The sequence below is a fragment of the Canis lupus genome, chromosome 3 (genome assembly GCF_048164855.1).
Source record: "Canis lupus baileyi chromosome 3, mCanLup2.hap1, whole genome shotgun sequence".
Lineage (NCBI taxonomy): Eukaryota > Metazoa > Chordata > Mammalia > Carnivora > Canidae > Canis > Canis lupus.
Window position 1 is genome coordinate 42,235,589 of NC_132840.1, and position 22,520 is coordinate 42,258,108.

Consider the following 22,520-nt stretch of genomic DNA (forward strand, 5'->3'; position numbering starts at 1 on the left):
TAAACAATTTAGGATTCTTTGTTCTTGGTCACTACTTTTATATAATTCATTTACGAGAGAGTTTCATGCACAAATTAATAGGTTGGTAGGCAGTATCATAGCATTTAAAATAGAGATCAGCTAAATATTTATCATTATTTATTAATAGTATTATAGTACTATTGTACTATTTTGAGCATGTTTCATGTCCTCATACAATGATTTAACTGGTGAGTATTATTGTTCTAATTATTAGTACATTCTTAATGTGTTTTTTCTTGCTTGATTGATAGAATAAGGTAGTATTTGCTGAGGGAAACCAGCTTGTTGCTTTTGAGTTTTGTAATTCTTTTTATAACTTCAAAAAAATTACATGGATAAAATAATTATATTTTTGGCTATTCTCTGGTAAGTACTTCTCAACAAAGATTTTGATAAAAAATAATTGTGATATTTAGTATTGAAAGATTAGAGAAAAGTGATAAATTGAAGCATTTGGCTTAATGTTAGGCAGGGAAAACATTGATTCCAGGAGTGAGAATATAATCTGAATTCAGTATGGAGGGTGGGTTATTCTATTACTAATCTATCTCATTTTTCAATTTCTGTATCAGTTGTCTCCTACGTTGGCCCAGAAAATCAAGAGTTGACTATCTGTATACATTTTCATTCTTTTTCTTTGTTAAAAACCAGAAATGTTTTTAATGGTGTACCAGAATGTTTAAATGGGTGCCTGAGTGGCTCAGTCATTTAAGCATCTGCCTTTGGCTCAGGTCATGATCCCGGGGTCCTGGGATAGAGTCCTACATCGGGTTCCCTGCTCAGCAAGGAGTCTACTTCTTCTTCCTCTACCCCTTCCTCATTCTCATGCACTCTCTCAAATAAATAAAATCTTAAAAAAAAACCCAACAGGGACACCTGGGTGGCTCAGCGGTTGAGCGTCTGCCTTTAGCTCAGGACCTGATCCTGGAGTTTCAGGATCGAGTCCCGCATCAGGCTCCTGCATGGAGTCTGCTTCTCCTTCCTCTGCCTGTGTCTTTGCCTCTCTCTGTGTCTCTCATGAATAAGATAATAATAATAGGGATAAGCAGGCTCCATGCAGGGAGCCCAACACGGGACTCGATCCTGGAACTTGATCCCGGAACTCCGGGATCACATCTGGAGCTGAAGGCAGGCGCCAAACCGCTGAGCCACCCAGGCATCCCTAGTGTTGAAATCTTTATTAAGCAATGTGTAGCATGAGAATCCTGAATGGTAGGCTCAGAAACAGAGACATATGGTATAAAGAAGTATGATTTATCATTAGTTGGTCATGTAATACTTCACAAAGTTCATAAGAAATCTAAGAAATACAATTTAGTATAATGTCAGAAATTTTCTCTTTATGAGTGGATAGACTAGAAAAACCAAAAATGTACACCTGGCAATTCTAAGAGAAACTGATCTGTTTCAATTCATGTTTGAATTCTGTGATTTCTTATTTTCTAAGAGTGAAGTCTTTCTCTTTTTACTTAGAGAGTTAGCTATAGTGTAATTAGTCAAAACTCATTCAAGTGACATGGTTGTTTAAAATATGATATCAGGATTGGTCATGTTCACTTTAAAAGTGTTAGCTTTGATAATAATTCTAAAATAAAAGAAAACTTTTATTATTTATTCGTTGTGTATTATTGTAATAGAGGAAAAGAGAACTTATTTCTTTAATTTTATGATGAATTTTATAATGAAAATTCCTTATGTGTGGAATCAGGAGCACTTTTGGCATCAAGTAAGAAAACTTGAGTAATAGTAGCTTACACAATAATTCAGTTATCTCAAGAGGTAGGTCGTAATGCTGGTAAAGTGGCTCAGTAATAGCAACCAAGGACTCAGGCTTTTTCCATTCCTTCCTCTGCCATTCTTTCCTCTTGGCATATTGGCTTTTCTTCCTGAGTGTTTTCTTTTCTTTTTTTTTTTTTTTTTAAAGATTTAATTTATTTAGTCATGAGAGACACAGAGAGAGAGGCAGAGACACAGGCAGAGTGAGAAGCAGGCTCATGCAGGGAGCCTGATGTGGGCCTCGATCCAGGACTCCAGGATCATACCCTGGGCCAAAAGCAGACGCTCAGCCGCTGAGCCACCCCACTCAGGCTTCCCCTGAGTGTTTTCATTCCATGGTCAGTAGATGACTGCTCAGGCTACGAGCATTGTAACTTTATACAACCATGTTCAAGGCAGTAATAATAGAATACCTTCTTTTTACCTTTTTGTCAAGGAGCAAAATGTTTCCCACCTTTAAAGCAATCATTAAAAAGAAATGGTTGGCTTAGTGCAGGCATGGTTTTTATACCTAGGGCTAGGGGAAGAGTCTGCTTATGCTCAGCTTGTTGCTTTGTAAATGAAATCAGGGATGCCTGCGTGGCGCAGCGGTTGAGCACCTGCCTTTGGCTTGGGGCGTGAACCCACTGTCCCTGGATCGAGCCCGCCTCTCTGTGTCTCTCATGAATAAATAAATAAAATCTTTAAAAAAAATAAGTTTTATAAATCAAGGTAATTGGTCGGCATGGCTGTTTATTTCAGCATTGTTTATAATAATGAGAAATCTGAAACACTAAAATATCTTAGTAGGGGAATGATTAAATAAAGTAAGTTTTCTCTGTGCACATGTTATTTCTAGGTAGAATCTTAGAAGTGGAATCTCTGAAGTAGCTGTAATGGATACTAACACCAGAATATCTTCTTTCCACATGTATTTATCAATGCTTTATATATATATCAGTGTATATATCAATTTATCTTTTAAAACCAGACTCTTAAAATTTCCATTTCCTTGAGTATTGTGACATTGAACATCTTTTAATATATTTCTTGATCAACATATTTCTTTTCAAATTTGCATATTCATATCTTTTTTTCTATGTTTTTGTGTGTTTCTGAACTTTTTAATAATAATTTGTATGGGGGGATCCCTGGGTGGCTCAGTGCCTGCCTTTGGCCCAGGGCATGATCCTGGAATCCTGGGATTGAGTCCCACATCAGGCTCCCTTCATGGAGCCTGCCTGCCTGCTTCTCCCTCTGCCTGTGTCTCTGCCTCTCTCTCTCTCTCTGTCTCTCATGAATAAATAAATAGAAATCTAAAAAAATAATAATTTGTATGATTGAAAAAAAAGGATTTTATTTATTTACTCATGAGAGATAGAGGCAGAGACATAGGCAGAGAGAGAAGCAGGCTCATCACAGGGAGCCTGATGCGAGACTTGATCCCTGCACCCCAGTATCACACCTTGAGCTGAAGGCAGATGCTCAACCGCTGAGCCACCCAGCATCCCAATTTGTATGATTTATTTGATTTTATTATTTCTTTTCAACTTGTATGATTTATAAATAAAGTAACAGTAGTCCCCCATTACTCATGGGGCATAAGTTCCAATACCCCCAGTGGATGCCTGAAGCTACAAATAATACCAAACCCTGTAGACTATGTTTTTTCCTATATATTCATACCAGTGATAAAGTTTAATTCATAAATCAGCAGAGTAAAAGATTTTATTTTTATTTTTTTTATTTTTTATTTTTTTTCAGAGTAAAAGATTAATAACTATAATAATAAAATAGAACAACTGTAACAATGTATTGAATTGTTACATGAATGTCTCTCTCTCTCAAAATATCTTATTGGACTGTACTTACCTTCTTGTGATGATGTGAGATGATAGAATGTCTAGGTGAAGAGATGAAGTGAGGTGAATGATATGGGCATTGTGATGCAGCATTAAGCTACTACTGTTAACCTCCTGAGGATACATTAGGAGGACAATGTGCTTGCAGACTGCATTTGACCACTGGTAACTGAAATCAAGAGAGTAAACTGGGATAAGGGAAGACTACTATATATTAATCTTCTATGCTGTGTTAACAAATGATCACAGATAGTAATTACTTAAACATACATTTTTTTAAATAAAATTTTATTTATTTATTCATGGGAGACACACACACACACACAGAGGCAGAGACACAGGCAGAGGGAGAAGCAGGCTCCATGCAGGGAGCCCGACATGGGACTCCATCCTGGGTATCTAGGATCACGCCCTGGGCCGAAGGCAGGCGTTAAACCACCGCTGAGCCACCCAGGGATCACCTAAACATAAATTTTTAATCACATGGGTGTTTTTAGGTCAAAAGTCGAGGCATGGGTTAGCTTGATATTCTGCTCAGAGCCTCAGGCTACATGCAATCCAGCTGTTAGCTGGGGCTGTAGTCTTCTCAGAGGTTCAGCTGCGGAAGCGACCATTTTCAAGGTTCCTCAGGCTGTTGGCAGAATTAATTTTCTTACATCTACAAGACTGAGGGCTTCAGTTTCTTTTTGGAAGCTTCTCAGCTCTTAGAATTTACTTGCAGTTTTTTGCCATGTGGCTTCTCCAATATGGTCACTTACTGAAACATGACAGCTTGCCTCTAAAACATGACAGCTTGCCTCTTCAAAGTCAGTCAAAGTCTCTCTAGGATACATGCTAACAAGACAGAATCTTATATATACATAAAATATAAGCACAAGAGTGATATCTATCATCTTATATTCTGTTGGTTATAAGCAAGTCAGTCACCAGTCTTGCCCATGTTCAAGGGGAGGGAGTTGTATGTATTCAGGGGCACAGACAATAGGAGATGGGATTCATGGTGATGACCTTAAAGTCTGTCTGCTACAGCAGTATTTGACATTTTAATAATTTTCTTGTGTGTGTGTATATATAAATTAAATATCTTCTTCCTCTTCTTGTCTTTAAACTTATGTCTTTTGTCATAAAAATTTTTACATTTTGATGTACAGAAGTTCTTTAAACTGTTGTTGAAATCCTTCGTAAGTCTGAAACTATTTCACTTTAAAACGTGTATTTTTTTAGGGCAGCCCCGTGGCTCAGAGGTTTAGCGCTGCCTGCAGCCCAGGGCTTGCTTGATCCTGGAGACCCAGGATTGAGTCCCGCATCGGGCTCCCTGCATGGAGCCTGCTTCTCTCTCTGCCTGTGTCTCTGCCTCTCTCTCTCTCTGAATAAATAAAATCTTTAAAAAAATTTATAAAACGTGTATTTTTTAAAAGCCGAAATACCCATGATTATAGGTTGTATATTAGAAAAAATTTATCTTTGTTAATGATAACACTCTTGAATATAATTTCATAATTCATATGGCAACCAAATTTTTTCTGACAAAGCATCTACTGAGATTATATGGGAATTCATTGGGAAAATACATTTCAACATATTAATAGCATTTACACAACTTTTCAGATATATCCAAAATATATAAAGCAGGAGAATTAACTAGTTGCTTTGTTTCTACTGGTAGATTTTGCAGCTTTACTCGAAACATTTTAAAGCTACTTTTTCCATAAAGGTTGTTAGCTCTATCATTCTTTCTTCTCATTTCAACCAATGACTTTACTGTAAGTATATATTTTTGCAGTGCTTCTTTTACTTCTCTCCAGAGGATCTCAAATTTAAAGTAAACAAAAAATAGCGTTGCCCAATAAGGAACAGAAAACCAAATGCAATTTTATTGGTCAAAGTGGTTTTCCATTGCTAGATCCATTCTAGTAGTTTTGCAGCTAGTAGGCAGTTAGAACTACTATTCTGTACTTGTTAGGCAGTGATTTAACAGCTCTATGTATTTAACCCAATCCTACAACAACTCTGGGAGGTAGATGCAATAAGACTTTGTGCCAGTGTGCCTGGTAATAAGACGAATTTGGAAATAACACAATTGGTGCCTGTCTGCAGAGGGTACCAGAGAAGTCCAGTTTCCCAGAATCAAGCTGTCAAAAGGGACTCCAAATAACCTGGAGATTGTGGAATTTACTGCTACTTGGCTTCAAGTTCCAGCAGATATAGGACCTAGATGGTTCACATGGATGTTGCTCCTGGAGTAGACAAGTACTACTAGATGGTACATACTGTAGTACCCTATGCTCAGGCTTCTTGGCTGTGTAGCATGCATTGGTCATTTTATTAATCCCCATCCCTTCTGTACAAACGTACATTTTATGTGACTAAGCAAAGCAGACCTTCTGAAGATGAACAATAGATTATTTAATGGAATTGAATGTTAATTTTTTAAAAAGATTTTATTTATTTATTCATGAGAGACACAGAGAGACAGAGAGGCAGAGACACAGGCAGAGGGAGAAGCAGGCGCCACACAGGGAGCCTGATGTGGGACTCGATCCCTGGAGCTTCATGCCCTGAGCTGAAGGCAGATACTCAACTGCTGAGCCACCCAGGCGTCCCCTGAATGTTAATTTAAAAGAAAAAAATTATAATCCCAAATTAAGAGATTGTGACACTAAAACATTGTGACCCATTTGAAATGAGTTATGAACACTGATTATTTGTGGGTTATATAGTTTGGTCTCCATTACTGTAAATTATTCTTAGGACTGAGAAAATAAGTTGGATAGAAGAAGCTCCTTAGTTATAAAGGATATAATTAAGAAATCTGTTTATGTAAACTTAGTTTTCCTTTCTTCAGTCATAGTGATTGTATATAGTACCCTCGTATTCTGGCTAACTTTAGGAGACAATTAATTTATGGATGTTAGACCTAGTTTTCATTTTCAATTCACAAAATCTTGCATATAATAAGCTCTCATTATAAGTTGGTTGAATTGTTTTATTTTTATTTTTTTATTCTTTTTATAATAAATTTATTTTTTATTGGTGTTCAATTTACCAACATACAGAATAACAGCCAGTGCTCATCCCGTTAAATGACCCCCTCAGTGCCCGTCACCCATTCACCCCCACCACCTGCCCTCCTATTGTTTTTAAAGTCTTATTAAAAGTCTACCTGTTCTGGGGCACCTGGCTCTCTCAGTTGGTAGAGCATGCAATTTGACCTCAGGGTTGTGAGTTTGAGCCCCACGTTGTGTTGTGTATAGAAATTAGTTAAAAATCTTTAAAAAAAGTCTACCTGTTCCATGAGGTATTTCTCTTTCCATAAATCAAATCTTTGTGTGCTCTTTGGCACTGATATTTTTACTTTTTTTTTTTTTAAGAGTTTATGTGTTTATTTTATTTTATTTTATTTTATTTTATTTTATTTTATTTTATTTTTGTATGTGTTTATTTTAGACAGCATGAGTGGAAGGAGGGGCAGAGGGAGAAGCAGACTTCCTGCCAAGCAGGTAGCCCAATGTGGGACTCCATCCCAGGACCCTGGGTTCATGACCTAAGCAGAAAGCAGACACTTAACTGACTGAGCCATCCAGCTGTCCTCTCCCACTTTTAAAAAGGTTTTTATTTATTTGACAAAGAGAGAGCACAAGCAAGGGGAGTGACAGAGAGGGAGAGGGAGAAGCAGGCTCCCTGCTGAGCAGTGAGGCTGGATCCTAGGACTCCAGGATCATGACCTGAGCCAAAGGCAGATGCTTAACAGACTGAGCCACTCAGGCATGCCAATATTTTTACTTTTTAAAATTGTGATTTTTTATTGCTTCTCTAATTTGTTAGATAATCAGAAGCAAATTGTCTTTTTTGCTGTGAATTTTTTTGTTGTATATAATCATCAACTTACTCTATTAATAGAATGACAATAAGTTCTGGTTTGCTGGGGACAATCTTGATTTACATTTCTTGTTATGGCTTAATTATTAATAACTTCTTCTTTCACTCTTTTACTCTCAAGAGTATCTTGGTTTAGACAACAAATCATTTACTTAACTCAAAAGCTTTTAATTGTGATTTCACGAACAATTTTAAGTGAAGGGGAATAGACAAAAGTTTAGATGAATTTTTTTTACCTTGCATGACATTTTTTCATTTTAATTAAATGAGATGTTAAAGTATAAATCTATTTCTTGAAAATTAATGGAATGTTACTGTCTTTTTTTTTTTTCAGGTATTTTAACAGTAGTGATAACAATTTGCAGTATTGGGGATTGGATTATCCACCTCTTACAGCCTATCATAGTCTTTTATGTGCATATGTGTAAGTTTTCTTCCTTTATTTTTTTATTTTTGAGAGAAAGAGCATACACAAGCAGGGAGGGGCAAAGGGAGAGAGAGAGAGAGTCCTAAGCAGGCTCCAGGCTCATCACAGAGCCCGATGCAGGGCTTGACCCCACAACCTTGAGATCATGACCTAAGCCTAAATCAAGATTGGTTGCCTAACTGGCTGAGCCACCCAGATGCCCCAGTTTTCTTCCTTAATGGAACTAAATATTTATGCCCTTAGCAGATTTAGTAAAGAAACATTGTGATCTGGCTTTGTTGAATAGGGGATAGATGTTTGTAGCTACTTTTACATTGTGGTTTATTATACCTTTGCAATTGGATTATAAATCAGTTACAATCCAATAGTTAACTATCAAAGCTTGAATGTTTCCATAATTTCTTTGGTGGGCAGGCTAAAAGACATGTAAAAATTTCCCATCCAAGTACTAACCAGACCCAACCCTGCTTATTAACTTCTGAGATCAGATGCAATCAGCACATTCAGGGTAGAATGGCTGTAGACAAGAAATGTAAAAATCTATCTTTGTGTTGAAACTGAGATACTACTAATTATACATGGATTACTCACAAATATGTCATGGTTAGTTGTATATAGCAAAGCTTTTTTTCTGGAATAGACCATTTATATTTTGTAAAAATTAGCTTCCTGGATTAAAAGTTAGTTGCTAAAGTTCATGATACTCAGATATACTTTTCAGTATTCAGAATAATATAATATGGTTGAAAAGTTTTAACAATTATGTTTAGTTTTATTCAAGGATTTATAATTAGCTGTTTATTATTGTCAACTGTTATCCTTTAGTAGTAACCAAAGGATAAAGTAAATGAATGAATGAGTGAATGAATGAATGAAATGTGACACATCAGATTGTTTTTATCCTGAAAGAATTGTAAACGTAGGGCTTTTCACGAATTGTTACATGGTTTTGTTGGAAGGTGAGTGAGGTAGACCCTGTGTTATAGCTTAAGGCACTTTCACATGATTAAATAAAGAGTAAAGCATAAAGCCTCGATTCTCTCACTTAATAAGAGAAATGGCCACTTCTTAAGATAGATTCATATGTTCTTAGATGTTGTTATTGCTAAAAGTGATGAGTAATACTGTATATGTATATCTGCGTTGATTTTCAGGGCAAAATTCATAAATCCAGATTGGATTGAACTCCATTCATCACGTGGATATGAGAGTCAGGCACATAAGCTCTTCATGCGTACTACAGGTAAAAGAGCAATAGGCATTGATTTTCTAAATCAAATATTGATTTTTAAAATTTTGGACAAACTGATAAAAAGTTCTATTGTTCTTACTTGTAATATTGTATAACTGTAAGTATACATATAAACATATAATACATGACCAAATGTATATATGTTAAAAAACAATAAAAAGGAATCATTGTAGGTACTTTACATTTATTATTATCTCAATTCTTTCAACACCCAAATACTATTATTCTTACTTTAATCTGAGGAAGCAGAAGCACAGTTAAGTGATGCTAATAACTTATCTGAGGTCAGATAGCCATAAATTGAAGTTTTAGTTGCTTAGCTGTACTTTAATATCTTTTTCTCCAAGATTTATTTATTTATTTGAGAAAGAACATGAGAATGTGAACAGTGGGAGGGGCGAAAGAAGAGGGAGAGGGAGAATCTCAAGCAGACTCATGCTGAGTGCTGAGCCTAACGCGGGGGGGCTCAGTCTCAGGACCTGAGATCATGTACCTGAGTGGAAACCAGAAGTCAGACACCCAACGGACTAAGCCACTCTGCTGCTTTAATATCTTCATTCCAAATCTCTTTCACCTTTTTTAAAGTAAACCTTTGGTTGTATTTTATACATTGTATTGCTGTACATTTTGGCTAAATTAGTTAATCCATTCAACAAATGTTTATTGAGCATTCTAAGAGCTTGAAAGTAATGAGATTAGATTTTTTTAAAAGCTTTTTTTTGTGTGTGTGTGTAAGTTTATTTAAGTAATCTCTACAGCCAATGTGGGCTTGAACTCACCACCCTGAGATCAAGAATTGTGTGCTCCTCTGACTGACCCATCCAAGTGCCCCAGATGATGTTGATAATGATGATGATGATGATGATGATTTCTTCTTTTAAGATTTATTTATTTTAGAGTGAGTGTGAGCAGGGGGAGGGGCAGAGGGAGAGAGAATCTCAAGCAGGTTCCATGCTGAGTATGGAGCCTAAGTGAGGAGCCTGATGAGGGGCTTGATCTTACCATCCTGAGATCATGACTTGAGCGGAAATTAAGAGTCTGACTGAGCCCCCAGATGCCCCCCATCTAGATTTCTTTTTTTTTTTTTTTTTAAGATTTTTTATTTATTTATGAGAAACAGAGAGAGAGGCAGAGACATAGGCAGAGGGAGAAGCAGGCTCCCCGCAGGGAGCTTGATGCAGGACTGGATCCCTGGGCCCTGGGATCACCCCTTGAATGGAAGGCAGATGCTCAACCACTGAGCCACCCAGGCGTCCCCCACCTAGATTCTTTAAAAGCTTAGCATGACTTAGACTTTAATACTCCTTGCTGCCTTTTCCTTCATTAGTCTAAATTTAGTCAGAGTTTGTTCTCTTTATCATTCATCCCAGTCATGGAATCTCAGCCCCAATTGATTATCTTGACTATCTTTCTTTCTGCTGCCCCCCAAACCCTACCCGACAGTGCTTTAATCCTCTCTGAACTGCATGCTCACTGGAAGATTATTTAACTTCTGAACCAACACCTGTATATACAGGGAACTCACAATCTTTAGAAACATTCTGTTCTATTTTCAGAGAGCCCCAGTCATTAAACATTTCCTTTTTTTTTTTTTAAGATTTATTTATTTATTTTGAGAAAGTGAGGGTGGGTGCACATGTACTGTTGTGAGTGGAGGGAGGGGGAGAGGGAGGGGGAGAGAGAATCCTAAGCTCACTCCCTGCCGAGTATGGAACCTACATGAGGCTCACTCTCAGGACCCTGAGACCATGACTGGATTGGAAACCAAGAGTTGGTCACCCAACCTTCTGGGCCTCCCAGACACCCCTAAACATTTCCTTCTTATGTTGAACCTCCACTCATCACTTTAGGTTCTGTTTCCTTGGGCTACATAGAACAAGTCTGATCCTTTGTATACCTAACACTCTACCAACATTTGAAGTCATCTCTTCTCCGGGTTAAGTACTCTTAGATATGTTAACTACTTCTTAGATGGCTAGCTTGTTGAATGTGATTATGGTTTGAGGCCTCTGGTTGTGCTCCTTTGAATATATTCCATTTTTTTCAGTGTCATCTTAAATGTGGCATTTAGGGCTAAAAATAGATTGCATGCACCTAAAACACAGTTTACTGTTGCTTATCTTATTCTGGACACTACATTTAGTGTGATACAAGAAAAAAATAGGTTCTTTGGATAGCTATGTTGTACTGTTGAAGAACTTACTGTATTTGTTTTTCTTTGTTCTAGAGGGACTGAACATTCCAAATTAGTAAAAGTTTATGCAGTTTTTATGAATATTAACATTTAGAAGGATTCTTGTATAATTTGCCACATTTGAGGTATACTTCACACCAGAAAATTTAGAGTATACAGATACTGGGGGAAAAAAATGTGTGTTCTTTTGAGTATTCTTAATTTTTAAGTCTCAGAGCAAAGACGGAATTAATTTTGGATACACCTAATTGATTTAATTTGTGAATTTGTTAGAGAAAATTAAGAGACTCTTATTAATCATAATTGTAGCACCATAGCAGTTGAAATCAGGCACAGGTGAAGGGAATGAATGGAAGGGGCTAGACATGTAAAGGCATTGTCCAGAGTGGGTGAGAGCCTTCTGTTAACAGAATTCCCACTTGAGGTTGGAGGCGGGGGAAGGACGGCACTGAATAGGTTATTATGAATCCTAATGGACTCATGTTTGAAATGATTTGTTTTTCTCAGTATTCATTGCTGATTTGCTGATTTATATACCTGCAGTGGTTTTATACTGTTGTTGTTTAAAAGAAATCTCAACCAAGAAAAAGGTAAGTTTTAAAGCAACTTGAAATTTCATTTCTGAAATGTTTGATTTGCTTAACTATTAAAGTATAGAGCTTACAGAAGCCATGCTTTGGGCAATAGGCAATTGTAGAACAGTGATTCTTTTGTCAATTACCTTTCATTTAGAAAACATCAATTTACCTTAGACTAATAATTTTAATGTTCAATTCTAGTAATAAGATGCTCTGAATTTGAGAAGTTCTGTACTACTGAATTGCACAGCATGCTAATTATGACTTTACTGGTAAAACTGAATTTTGAATTGGCTTGTGAGGATAACTAAACTGGAAAGCATTTTGAAAAGTCACTGACTATTCTCTTATTCCTATTAAACAGATATCCTTTTGGGTCATTTTATACAGGTTAATCAGTGAATTAGTTTACTTGATTTGTATGTCTTAAGAGTGCTTTTTCTGACCCTTTAGTGATTTTTTTTCCATTTTACGGAGGTATCATATCACTTCCATGAAAACTTTAGTATTTAGAGAATTGTTTTATAAAAAGGAATATTTTTATTAAATAGGAGGTTAATGGGAAACATTCGCTGTGTTAAATCAGACAGCAATTTTACCTTGTTTGATTTGAGTAACATTACTTTCTTATTTCACAATATTTTTCTTTACAGATTGCTAATGCTTTATGCATATTGCTGTATCCAGGCCTTATTCTTATCGACTATGGACATTTTCAGTATCCTTTACTAATTCGGAAATGAAGTCAGATGCATATTTTGAAATCTAGGCTCAATGTGTATAATGTTGTCATCCACTAATGTCCTGTTTGAGAGGGTACTTGCTTACATAAACTATTTTTCACAACAATGGAAAGGAATCTTTTCACTAGGCTTTTACTTGAAGGGGTAACGTACAGATTTATTGAAAGTAGACTTGCTCTTTTTTGCTCTTTGGCTTGTCAACAAAATGTTGGTCACTGATTAGCTCTTTGGAAGAGTTAGAAAAAGAGTATGGTTGCTAAGTATGGTTGTGCTCTCCTCATTCTAAAGAGGTATCACAATTCTATCTTCTTCTATCTTTTGTAAACGTTATACAGCACTGATAAAAGGAAAAGAGTCTTAAAGTTTTTCGAGTGTTAAAGCAAGATGTTTCTCTTACAGATAGTGGTAAATGCAAGCTTCGGGGAACTAAAATCGAGTATTTAGAATCTATGTGGATTTTATGTGTGTAATTTTTTGAAATGTAAAATAAGGAACATTCAAACAGATCTTAGAGGAAAGTTGATAAATCTGGACATGGCTCTCCAGTGTGTCTTTGGATGTATTAATTAACTGTTACTGTCTGTTCCTAGCTGTCCTAAAAGGAAAAAAAAAAAGACATAGTCCATAGCAACATGATTAATGAATAGCTTTTTCTTTTCTTTTTTTTTTAAGATTTTATTTATTTATTTATTTATTTATTTATTTATTTATTCATTCATTCATTCATTCATTCATTCATTCATGAGAGACAGAGAGAAAGAGGCAGAGACACAGGCAGAGGGAGAAGCAGGCTCCATGCAGAGAGCCCGACGTGGGACTCGATCCTGGATCTCCAGGATGAGGCCCTGGGCTGAAGGTGGCGCTAAACCGCCGAGCCACTCGAGCTGCCCTAGCTTCTTTTGAAGCCAATCTGTTTTAGTTATAACAAATTTAATGTGTATTTATCAAAGGACTTGGAAAAGATTTAAATCAGAGTCCTTCTTCGGTCCACTTTCCTAGTTGACTTGTTTGCTTTGCATTTTGGGATCGTGGCCATCTGATACTCTGATAATATCCAAAACACTGATAAGAAAAAAGCTGTTTACACGATTTTTAAAATGATATTTACTTTGAAATGTAATACTTATATAGAAAAGTGCACAACATATAAACGTGTAGCTCAGTGTATTGACAAACTATTGCCTGTGTCAAAAAATTGAACATTGCCTATATTCACTTGTACAACTCCCAAGTACTTTTCTCTCTTCCTTCCCCAAAGATAGCCACATACTAACTGCTAATCCTATAGTTTAATTTTTCCCCTTTGCTGGACTTTATATAAAAGAGAAAACACAGGGATGTCTGGGTGGCTCAGTGATGGAGTGTCTGCCTTTTTTTTTTTTTTTTTTTTTTTTTTTTTTGAGTGTCTGCCTTTGATCTTGGGATCCTGGGATCAAGTCTCACATTGGGCTCCCTACAGGGAACCTGCTTCTCCCTCTGCCTCTTTCTCCCTCTGCCTATGTCTCTGCCTCTTTCTGTGTGTCTCATGAATAAATAAAATCTTAAAAAAAAAAGAGAGAGAGGGAAATGATGTGGGACTTCCAGGTACTCAGCTTCATCAACTATCAGTCATTTTCATTTTAACCATTCTGGTGAATTTGTCGTGGCATTTCCTCTGTGATTAAATTCAAAGTCTTGAAGCTTTTGGGATTATGTCATTTTGTGGGGACACATTTTTTAACCACTGTATACTTTCCTCATTTGTTAAATAGGGATAATAATTACTCTTACTCTGTATGCTTTTTTTTTAATGTTTACTTATTTATTTAAGTAATCTCTGTGCTCAACATGGGGCTTGAATTCACAACCCCAAGATCAAGAGTCAGTGCTCTTCTGACTGAGCCAGCCAGGCACCCCACTTTGTATGCTTACTTTGAGAATTGAGGTAATTATTATTTATAAATAAAATAGTACTTGGGAGATACTAAGCTCTCTATGAGTATATATTGCTATTATTATCTGTTGTTACTGTTTTTGCTGTTACTTTTTTTTTTTTTTTTTTACTTTTTGGGCTCTGAAATTTAATAATAATTTGTTTAGGTAGAGGTGTTTGCAACAATTGTTTTGGTTACTCTCATGACTCATTAATTTTGAAGACTCCTGTTCCTTAGTTCTGGAAAATGCTATTATTTCTTTGTAGATTTTCTCATTTTACTCTTTCTTGAGCTTATTATTATTAGATAGATGTTAGAGCTTTCACCTCTTTTTTTAGTGATTTATTTATTTATTAGAGAAGAGAGCATGCATGCGAGTGTGGGGAGATGCAAAGGGAGAGGGAGAGAGAGAATCCCAAGCAGACTCCTCACAGAAGGCAGAGCTCTACTAGGGACTTGATCTCATAACCCTGAGGAAAGTGATGATATCAACAAAGTGTGTGTGTGTGTTTTACTCTGAATCATTGTTTTATTCTCTAGATTTTGTTATATTATACTAACATTGTGAAATAGTCTAGCAGAAACAAAGCTATGTGTTAACTATTTAGTGGTCTTTTAAATCTAAACAAATCAGTTGCTCTGTTTAGCAGTCAATTTAATATATTTGAGGCCATTATATACAATTTCTTAATAATTTATCACTTCAGTACTTTTGATTTCTTAGAAATAACTTTCATTATATATTATTTTAAAATCAGGGGATCTCTGGGTGGCTCAGCGGTTTAGCACCTGCCTTTGGCCCAGGGCGCGATCCTGGAGTCCCGGGATCGAGTCCCGCGTCGGGCTCCTGGCATGGAGCCTGCTTCTCCCTCTTCCTGTGTCTCTGCCTCTCTCTCTCTCTATGTCTATCATAAATAATAAATAAAGATTTTTTAAAAATTAAAAAATTACATAATAAATATTCTCTATAAAATGCAAGATCTATCAATTTTTGAGATAATTTCCTTGACATAGAAACATATATAATTCTGTGAGTCTTGGCTTTGCTTTGTGGGGTGTTCTTGGAGTATCTTGTGACTGGGACCTACTAGGCTCACTGGCATTTTGCTTAGCTATAAATTATAAACAGATGGAACTTTACCATTCCTTGCCATTTTTTTGCTTTTTACTTGGCAAGTGTTTTAAAAAAGGCCTGAAAGGAAAGGGGTGAGTGGCTTTTAAATAACAGAATTTTTAAAGTACTTCAGAGAATTTATTTGGCATACTTACTAGGATGAAGGTGGTCTTTCATTTTGCCTTTATGTGATTTCTTATTAGTGTGTTGACTGTGTGGTGAGTTGGAAGAGAGATTAAGTCATGTTCTATATTATTTTACTTAAATCTTCCTAACTAGAGAAATATTTTGATCAATGTACATTTACTGGAGGTAATGTGGATTGGCTTGTTAGAACATTGCTATAGGATTTCACCCATTTAGAGCATATTACATTTTATACTCATTAGAAATACATTCTAATTTGACATTTTTCTTCATGGCTGCATTGGAAAGACGTAAAAGTTAAATGTTAATTAAGATGGTGATAGTCTTTTTGTTGGAGAGCTTATACATTTTAATAATTGTGAACTCTGATTTGAGTAGACTCCCATATTAAACCTTTGTTAGTGGCATAGATTTATCATTACTATGCATTTGTATTTATTATCTTTAGTGAGACTGAGACTGATTTTTCAGAATGATTAACCTCTCCCTATCTTACTGGGTACCTTTATTTCTGTTCTAGGTTCGTGTTGTTAATTAAGCTAGCTTGTACAGTTGTGGCTTCCTTCATTCTCTGCTGGCTGCCATTCTTTACGGAAAGGGAGCAAACGCTGCAAGTTCTAAGAAGACTCTTCCCAGTTGATCGTGGATTATTTGAGGTATGTTTAAAAACTTTCTTCTCAAAAAAAAAAAAACCTTTCTTCTCACTCCTTTCTTTCTTTTTTTTTCTATTTATAATTAAATTTATTGTCCAGTATCATTCCTTTCTGTTAACACTACCTTTGCTGTGGCCTCTGGGGATTTCATATAGAAGACAACACAAGGAATAGTAACTTCAGCTGCTCTCCTTGGAGTCATTTCTTGCCAGTTATTTAATCCAGTGTATGACCTCTAGCTTGGCTGGCATTTTCTAGTACATTAAGTGAATAGATAATATTTATGCTATCATGAAATCCATAATTCAGTGATATATTTTTCTAATGAAATAGAATCTATGGTGAAAGACAGCATGAGAAGTTGCAGCTACAAAGTTAAACATTCTGTAGTTTTTGGTTTATATTTTCTTTTTTAGTCTTAGGAAATTATTTATTAAACTAATAATCATGTTTGCTTCAGTAAGATCTCATAATTCATATATAATTTTCATCCATTGTAATTTTTAATGAGAATCTTTCATTTCATTTAATGCTAGCTTAATCACTCTTGTTAAACTTTTATTACATGGATAATTTGATGATTTAGATTTAGTAATTAAATTAAACAAACCATTTTTATGAAACAGAAAGGCCTTGTAATAAGGTTAGAGACAACATATTTATAGGTAATTTGCTTTTGATAAACAATTTCTTTTAAAAAGTAGAAATACATATATATATTTCTAATTTTTGAATATATAAATTGCTATAGATTATCTTTCAATGGATCTATAGGAGAATGGTACCAGCAGTTTGAAAGAGATCAAGAAAGAGTTTGGTGTCATGATGGAACAGGAATATATGACTTATGTGTTGATGGAGATACTGGTGCTACTGATGCTGATAATCACAAAAAATCACTATTTTTGTCACCACTCTTACTTAGCAGGTGCTGCATACTTCACATGTTATTTTTTTTTAAGATTTTATTTATTTATTCATGAGAGGCACTGAGAGAGAAGCAGAGACACAGGTAGAGGGAGGAGAAGCAGGCTCCATACAGGGAGCCCGATGTGGGACTTGATCCTGGGAATCCGGGATCACGCCCTGGGCAGAAGGTAGATGCTCAACTGCTGAGCCACCCAGGTGTCCCACTTCACATGTAATTTTATTTGAATCTTATAATAGCTCTGAGGTAGCTACTCTATCCATTTTACAGATCAGAAAACTGAAGTCAGAGATTCATGTAGCTTGTACTTGGCAGAACTGTGGTTTGAATCTTGAAAATTGTGTTAACTTCTTTATATTTCCTCTAACCTTAAAACTTATAAAAAGAAAAACTAGGGCAGCCCAGTGGCTCAGTGGTTTAATGCCACCTTCAGCCCAGGGCACGATCCTGGAGACCCGGGATCGAGTCCCACATCGGGCTCCCTGCATGGAGCCTGCTTCTCCCTCTGCCTGTGTCTCGGCCTCTCTCTTTCTCTCTCTGTGTGTCTCATGAATAAATAAATAAAATCTTTGAAAAAAAAAAAAGAAAGAAAAACTAATTCCCCATCTAAGCTGCTTGGTTATTTGCTGTTACTTGCCTTGCTTTCCACTTCAGAAATAGCATTTATCATGATAATCATAAAAATGGGTATCATACATGTTTGATAGTGTTGCTGGCCACCTCTGTTCACTTACTGCCCTCAAAATCTGAAGAGCCTTTTCTTTGATCGACAGAGGGAAGTGGGATGGTACAGTTGTCAGTGATAGTTACTTTCTTGATGTTATGCTTACACAGCTGTGAGTTAAGCAGCTGTGTAGAGGATGGGTTTCACAAGCAGAGAGCTGTAGTTACAAATTTAATTTTGAAAGTGATCCTACCACAACTGCTAATGTCTTTAAATGCCTTGATTTATTAGCAATTAACTCTTGTCATTGTGAGTTGCTAGTAGATTATACTTGAGATAATTTCAGGTGTGTGATGAAAAGGGTCAGAAAACACACATTCTACAAATTAGGAAATAAGATTTCCTGGAAAAATTTCCAAAGATGAATAACTTAAGTATTAGGGGTAGTGTGCTGCTCTTTGAAAAATAACAAACATTTCTTTGGAATGTCTAGATTATGGTTGGCTAGTGATTTAGGTCAACTCCCATTGCAGAACGTGGAGAGAGAGAGAGAAAGAGAGAGAGAGAGAGAGAGAGTGTGTGTGTGTGTGTGTTCCTTAGAGAGTTTAAGCAACTTATTTATAAAATTGTGAACAAAAGCTTTGTGTCTCAAAAGTTTATTTAGAGATTATGGGCTGGCTGTACTTTGATAGAGATTAATATTTCCTTCAATTATATCAGAAGGTAAAACTAACAAATCTGTTTTAAGGATAAAGTAGCCAATATTTGGTGCAGCTTCAGCGTCTTTCTGAAGATCAAGGATATTTTGCCACATCACATCCAGATAATAATCAGGTGAGAGATACAAAGTTTGTATATAGTGTTGTATAAACTGTTCTCTAAAAGTGTTACGGTAATAGTTCATTTAGCTGGTGTCATTAGGAAACGAGGTGGTCTTCATTAGTCAGTGTTCCATATAACATAAACCTATCCCTCTACACACCAAAACTTTTTTTTTAAGATTTTATTTATTCATGAGAGACACAGAGGAAGAGAGGCAGAGACACAGGCAGAGGGAGAAGCAGGCTGCATGCGGAGAGCCTGATGTGGGACTCGATCCCGGGACTCCAGGATCATGCCCTGGGCTGAAGGTAGATGCTTAACCACTGAGCCACCCAGGTGTCCCTACACCATAACTTTTATTTGAAATACATTACATGATAATCTCTCTGGATTGTTCTGTATTTCCCTCCTCCTCAAACAAAGTATACTAAACACGATTAAACATTATCTTGAAGAGTCATGATTTTCAGTGGTAGAGTTCAACCAGAGAAGAATGAGTAGGAGGAGTGTGTGTGTGTGTGTGTGTGTGTGTGTGTGTGTGAGAGAGAGAGAGAGAGAGAGAGAGAGAGAGAGACAATTTATTAACAAGGAATTGGCTCATATAATCGTGGGGTCTGACTGAACCAACCGGAAGTCCAGAAGGCAGGCATTCATGAAGCAATATCTAAGGGGAAGGAAGAACAGTCAGTCTGAACCTAGTTGCTGTTTGGAATCTGAGTTTAGGGATGCCCTAAGCTCTCTTTTAAAAATCTTCCAATTGATTAAGTGGGGCCATCCAAGAATCTCCCTTTTGATTAAATTAGAATTAACTGAGTGGGGACTTTCATTACAACTGCGAAATCTCATCCCAGCAGCACCAAGATTAGTGTCTGAGTAACCGAGAGAAGGTAGGTGTGTGTGTGTGTGTGTGTGTGTGTGTATGCTACAAAATGGGTGCTGCCTCTCTCTGTTTTTGAATTCCGTTGAGAATATCCCTTGTAGCCCACTGTAGCTGGGAGCATAGTAGAGAGAGAATTCAGGGAGCCATAGTTCAGTCAAGCCAAGTTGGCACACCACAAAGCCACCAACAGTGGGAACACCAGTTATTGTATTGTGTTATGATACTTGTCCTTAGGCCTTTCAAAAACTGTTTGCCATGGTACTAAATGGATCCAGCTTGCTCTGCTTGTTGAGTTCTTTTTCCTCCCTGCCTATCAGCCATCATTAGGAGAAGTTCTTGCAGTTGCTCACTCCCTTTCTAACTTGTTCTTTCTGATTTGCCATGGGCTGGAAAATCAGATAATCAACTTTTGTGAGAGATTCTCTTGTGATTAAATTTCATGAATGTTTGTGTTACATATATTGTCTCTTTATGCCTGGTAGTGTTTTCTTACTTTTGAATGTTTGATAATTCATTTTAGTTATCTATCTTTATATATCTTTTCTATAAATAACATAAGCACTGTAATTTTTTCTGTATTATATAATCATGCATATATTACAATATTTCAATATGTGGTTTTATTTAAATGTTACTTGGTATTAAATTTACATTTAATAAATGAAAAAACTTTCATTTTGAGGGGATCCCTGGGTGGCTCAGCAGTTTAGCACCTGCCTTTGGCCCAGGCCGCGATCCTGGAGTCCCGGGATTGAGTCCCACATTGGGCTCCCGGCATGGAGCCTGCTTCTCCCTCCTTCTGTGTCTCTGCCTCTCTCTCTATCATAAATAAATAAATCTTAAAAAAACTTTCATTTGAAATAAACTTAAGTTGGTAAGTAATGTGATCCTTATAATAAAAAATATTTCCTTGTTTTAATTATATGCCTCTACAAAAAAAAAAAACAAATGTTTTATTTTTATTCATGTTTTTAGCTTTTGTTTTACATTTTTGAGCCTGCTTCCTGCATGTATAAAATTAACACTTCAGCCCTCTCCCAAAGGATTCAGGTTTACTCTGGTAAGTTGCTCATTACTTTATATATTTAATTCTTGTTGCAGCTGATCTTTTAAAAATACAGATAATTATTTTCTTGCTCTGAACGAGATTTACTGGACTGGGAAATAAGACATTCATTTATTTGGTGCACATTTACTGGGTGTCTGACATACTTTGGTACTGTGTTGTATACTAGGCTGGATAATCAGAATCTTTCAGTTTAATTCAACAGCTATTTAATTTCTGCTTTGTATTAGTTAATGAGGGAATACAAATAAGAAAAGAATAGCGATAGACATGTTCAAATAATTATGCTATTAAGCAGATGGTATTAGTAAGTTCTATTAGTTACACATTAAGTGCTGTGATAGTGTGGGAGAGGGAGGTATTACTTTGGGGGCAGATTTTAGACAGCTTCTTAGAGTACATAGGATTGGAGCCAAAATTTGAAAGCTGGGCAAGATTTGGAATAGAAGGTTATATAGCAGAAGAGGATTGAAGGCAGGAGGAAGAGCTTGAAGATACAGTGGTGGTAAAGGATAGGCAATGCTGGGAATAGCAATTAAATAATGCAATTTGTGTGACTTTTGTGTGTGTGTGTGTGTGTGTGTGTGTATGTTGAGTTTAGGAAAGGATATAGTGGAGATAAGAGTCGAAAAGGATCCAATTGGGTAAGACTTTGAACGTTGGGTTGAAAAAATTGGAGTTTGATTTGTATGCCAGAGAAGCCAAAAAAGATTTTTGAGGAGAGGGGACAGATCTGTTTTAGGAAGATGACTTGTGTGTGTTTGGAGATGAATTGGTTGTACTTCCTACAAATTTGGGCTTCTCTAAGTGGGTTTACAAATTCCTCACTGGTTGTATTTCTGTGGTATTTAAAATTTAATTCCTTTGTGCCTTGGTCTTTAAAATGACATTTTAAAATATCTTTTAATCAAGAAAATTTAGTTTATGAAAACAAAAGTCTAGCGGACTTACAAGGGGATGATATCTTGGAAATTAGTGTTTCAATTTTGGGGTGGTGTACCACTTATTTACATTGCATTTCAAAAACAGGCCAGAACACAGTATAATAGTAAAATACTTCAGAAGTGCATGAGTACCACGGTGCGAAAAGGATTTCATGATCCTCTTTTCTATTTTATTGCCTTTTTTTTAAATTGACAATTTCTCATTTCATTCTGAGAATAAACTCTAAGCATTCTATGTCATCTACTGTTAATATTCTATAGGACTTTTTAGAATAGAAGGACTAATAGTAATGCTCTGATTACTAGACCTAACTTGAAATATTTGCAAGCTTACATAAGATTATGTTATTTTTCTAGGGAATAACATGCTAAATAAAGGTATATTTCAAAGATAATTGAATGGAATTTCAGAATTTGAGTAACTGTAGCAGTATTAGAGGTAATTACTTTTAGGATAATAAGCCAGAAAAAACATTTTTTTTTCTCTTAATTTCCTAACTTTATTGTTTGCTATGTTTTAATATAAACTATTATATTTAAAAACTAAAAAGATTCATATTAATGATTCTTATTGTTGTTGATGTTTTGAATTCTTACTGAATATTTCTGAGAACTTTGAAAACATTTCCCATTATAATTATTTTTTTTCCATTATAATTATTTTGAAGTGTTTTCCTT

General features: G+C 35.9%; 1 protein-coding gene across 6 annotated transcripts in view; it reads left to right on the forward strand.

Annotated features, from left to right (window-relative positions):
* Positions 1 to 22,520, forward strand: part of ALG6 (ALG6 alpha-1,3-glucosyltransferase) — a 67,032-nt gene that overhangs the window by 27,310 nt on the left and 17,202 nt on the right. For 5 of the 6 annotated variants that reach the window (XM_072820569.1, XM_072820572.1, XM_072820567.1 and 2 more), the window contains 8 exons: positions 7,852 to 7,941; positions 9,099 to 9,187; positions 11,898 to 11,980; positions 12,622 to 12,686; positions 15,645 to 15,830; positions 16,406 to 16,541; positions 18,879 to 18,964; positions 20,808 to 20,892. In XM_072820569.1, coding sequence (XP_072676670.1) covers positions 7,852 to 7,941; positions 9,099 to 9,187; positions 11,898 to 11,980; positions 12,622 to 12,686; positions 15,645 to 15,830; positions 16,406 to 16,541; positions 18,879 to 18,964; positions 20,808 to 20,892 — 820 coding nt within the window. The remainder of the gene's footprint in view (positions 1 to 7,851; positions 7,942 to 9,098; positions 9,188 to 11,897; positions 11,981 to 12,621; positions 12,687 to 15,644; positions 15,831 to 16,405; positions 16,542 to 18,878; positions 18,965 to 20,807; positions 20,893 to 22,520) is intronic. The other variant, XM_072820571.1, reaches the window with a different exon arrangement.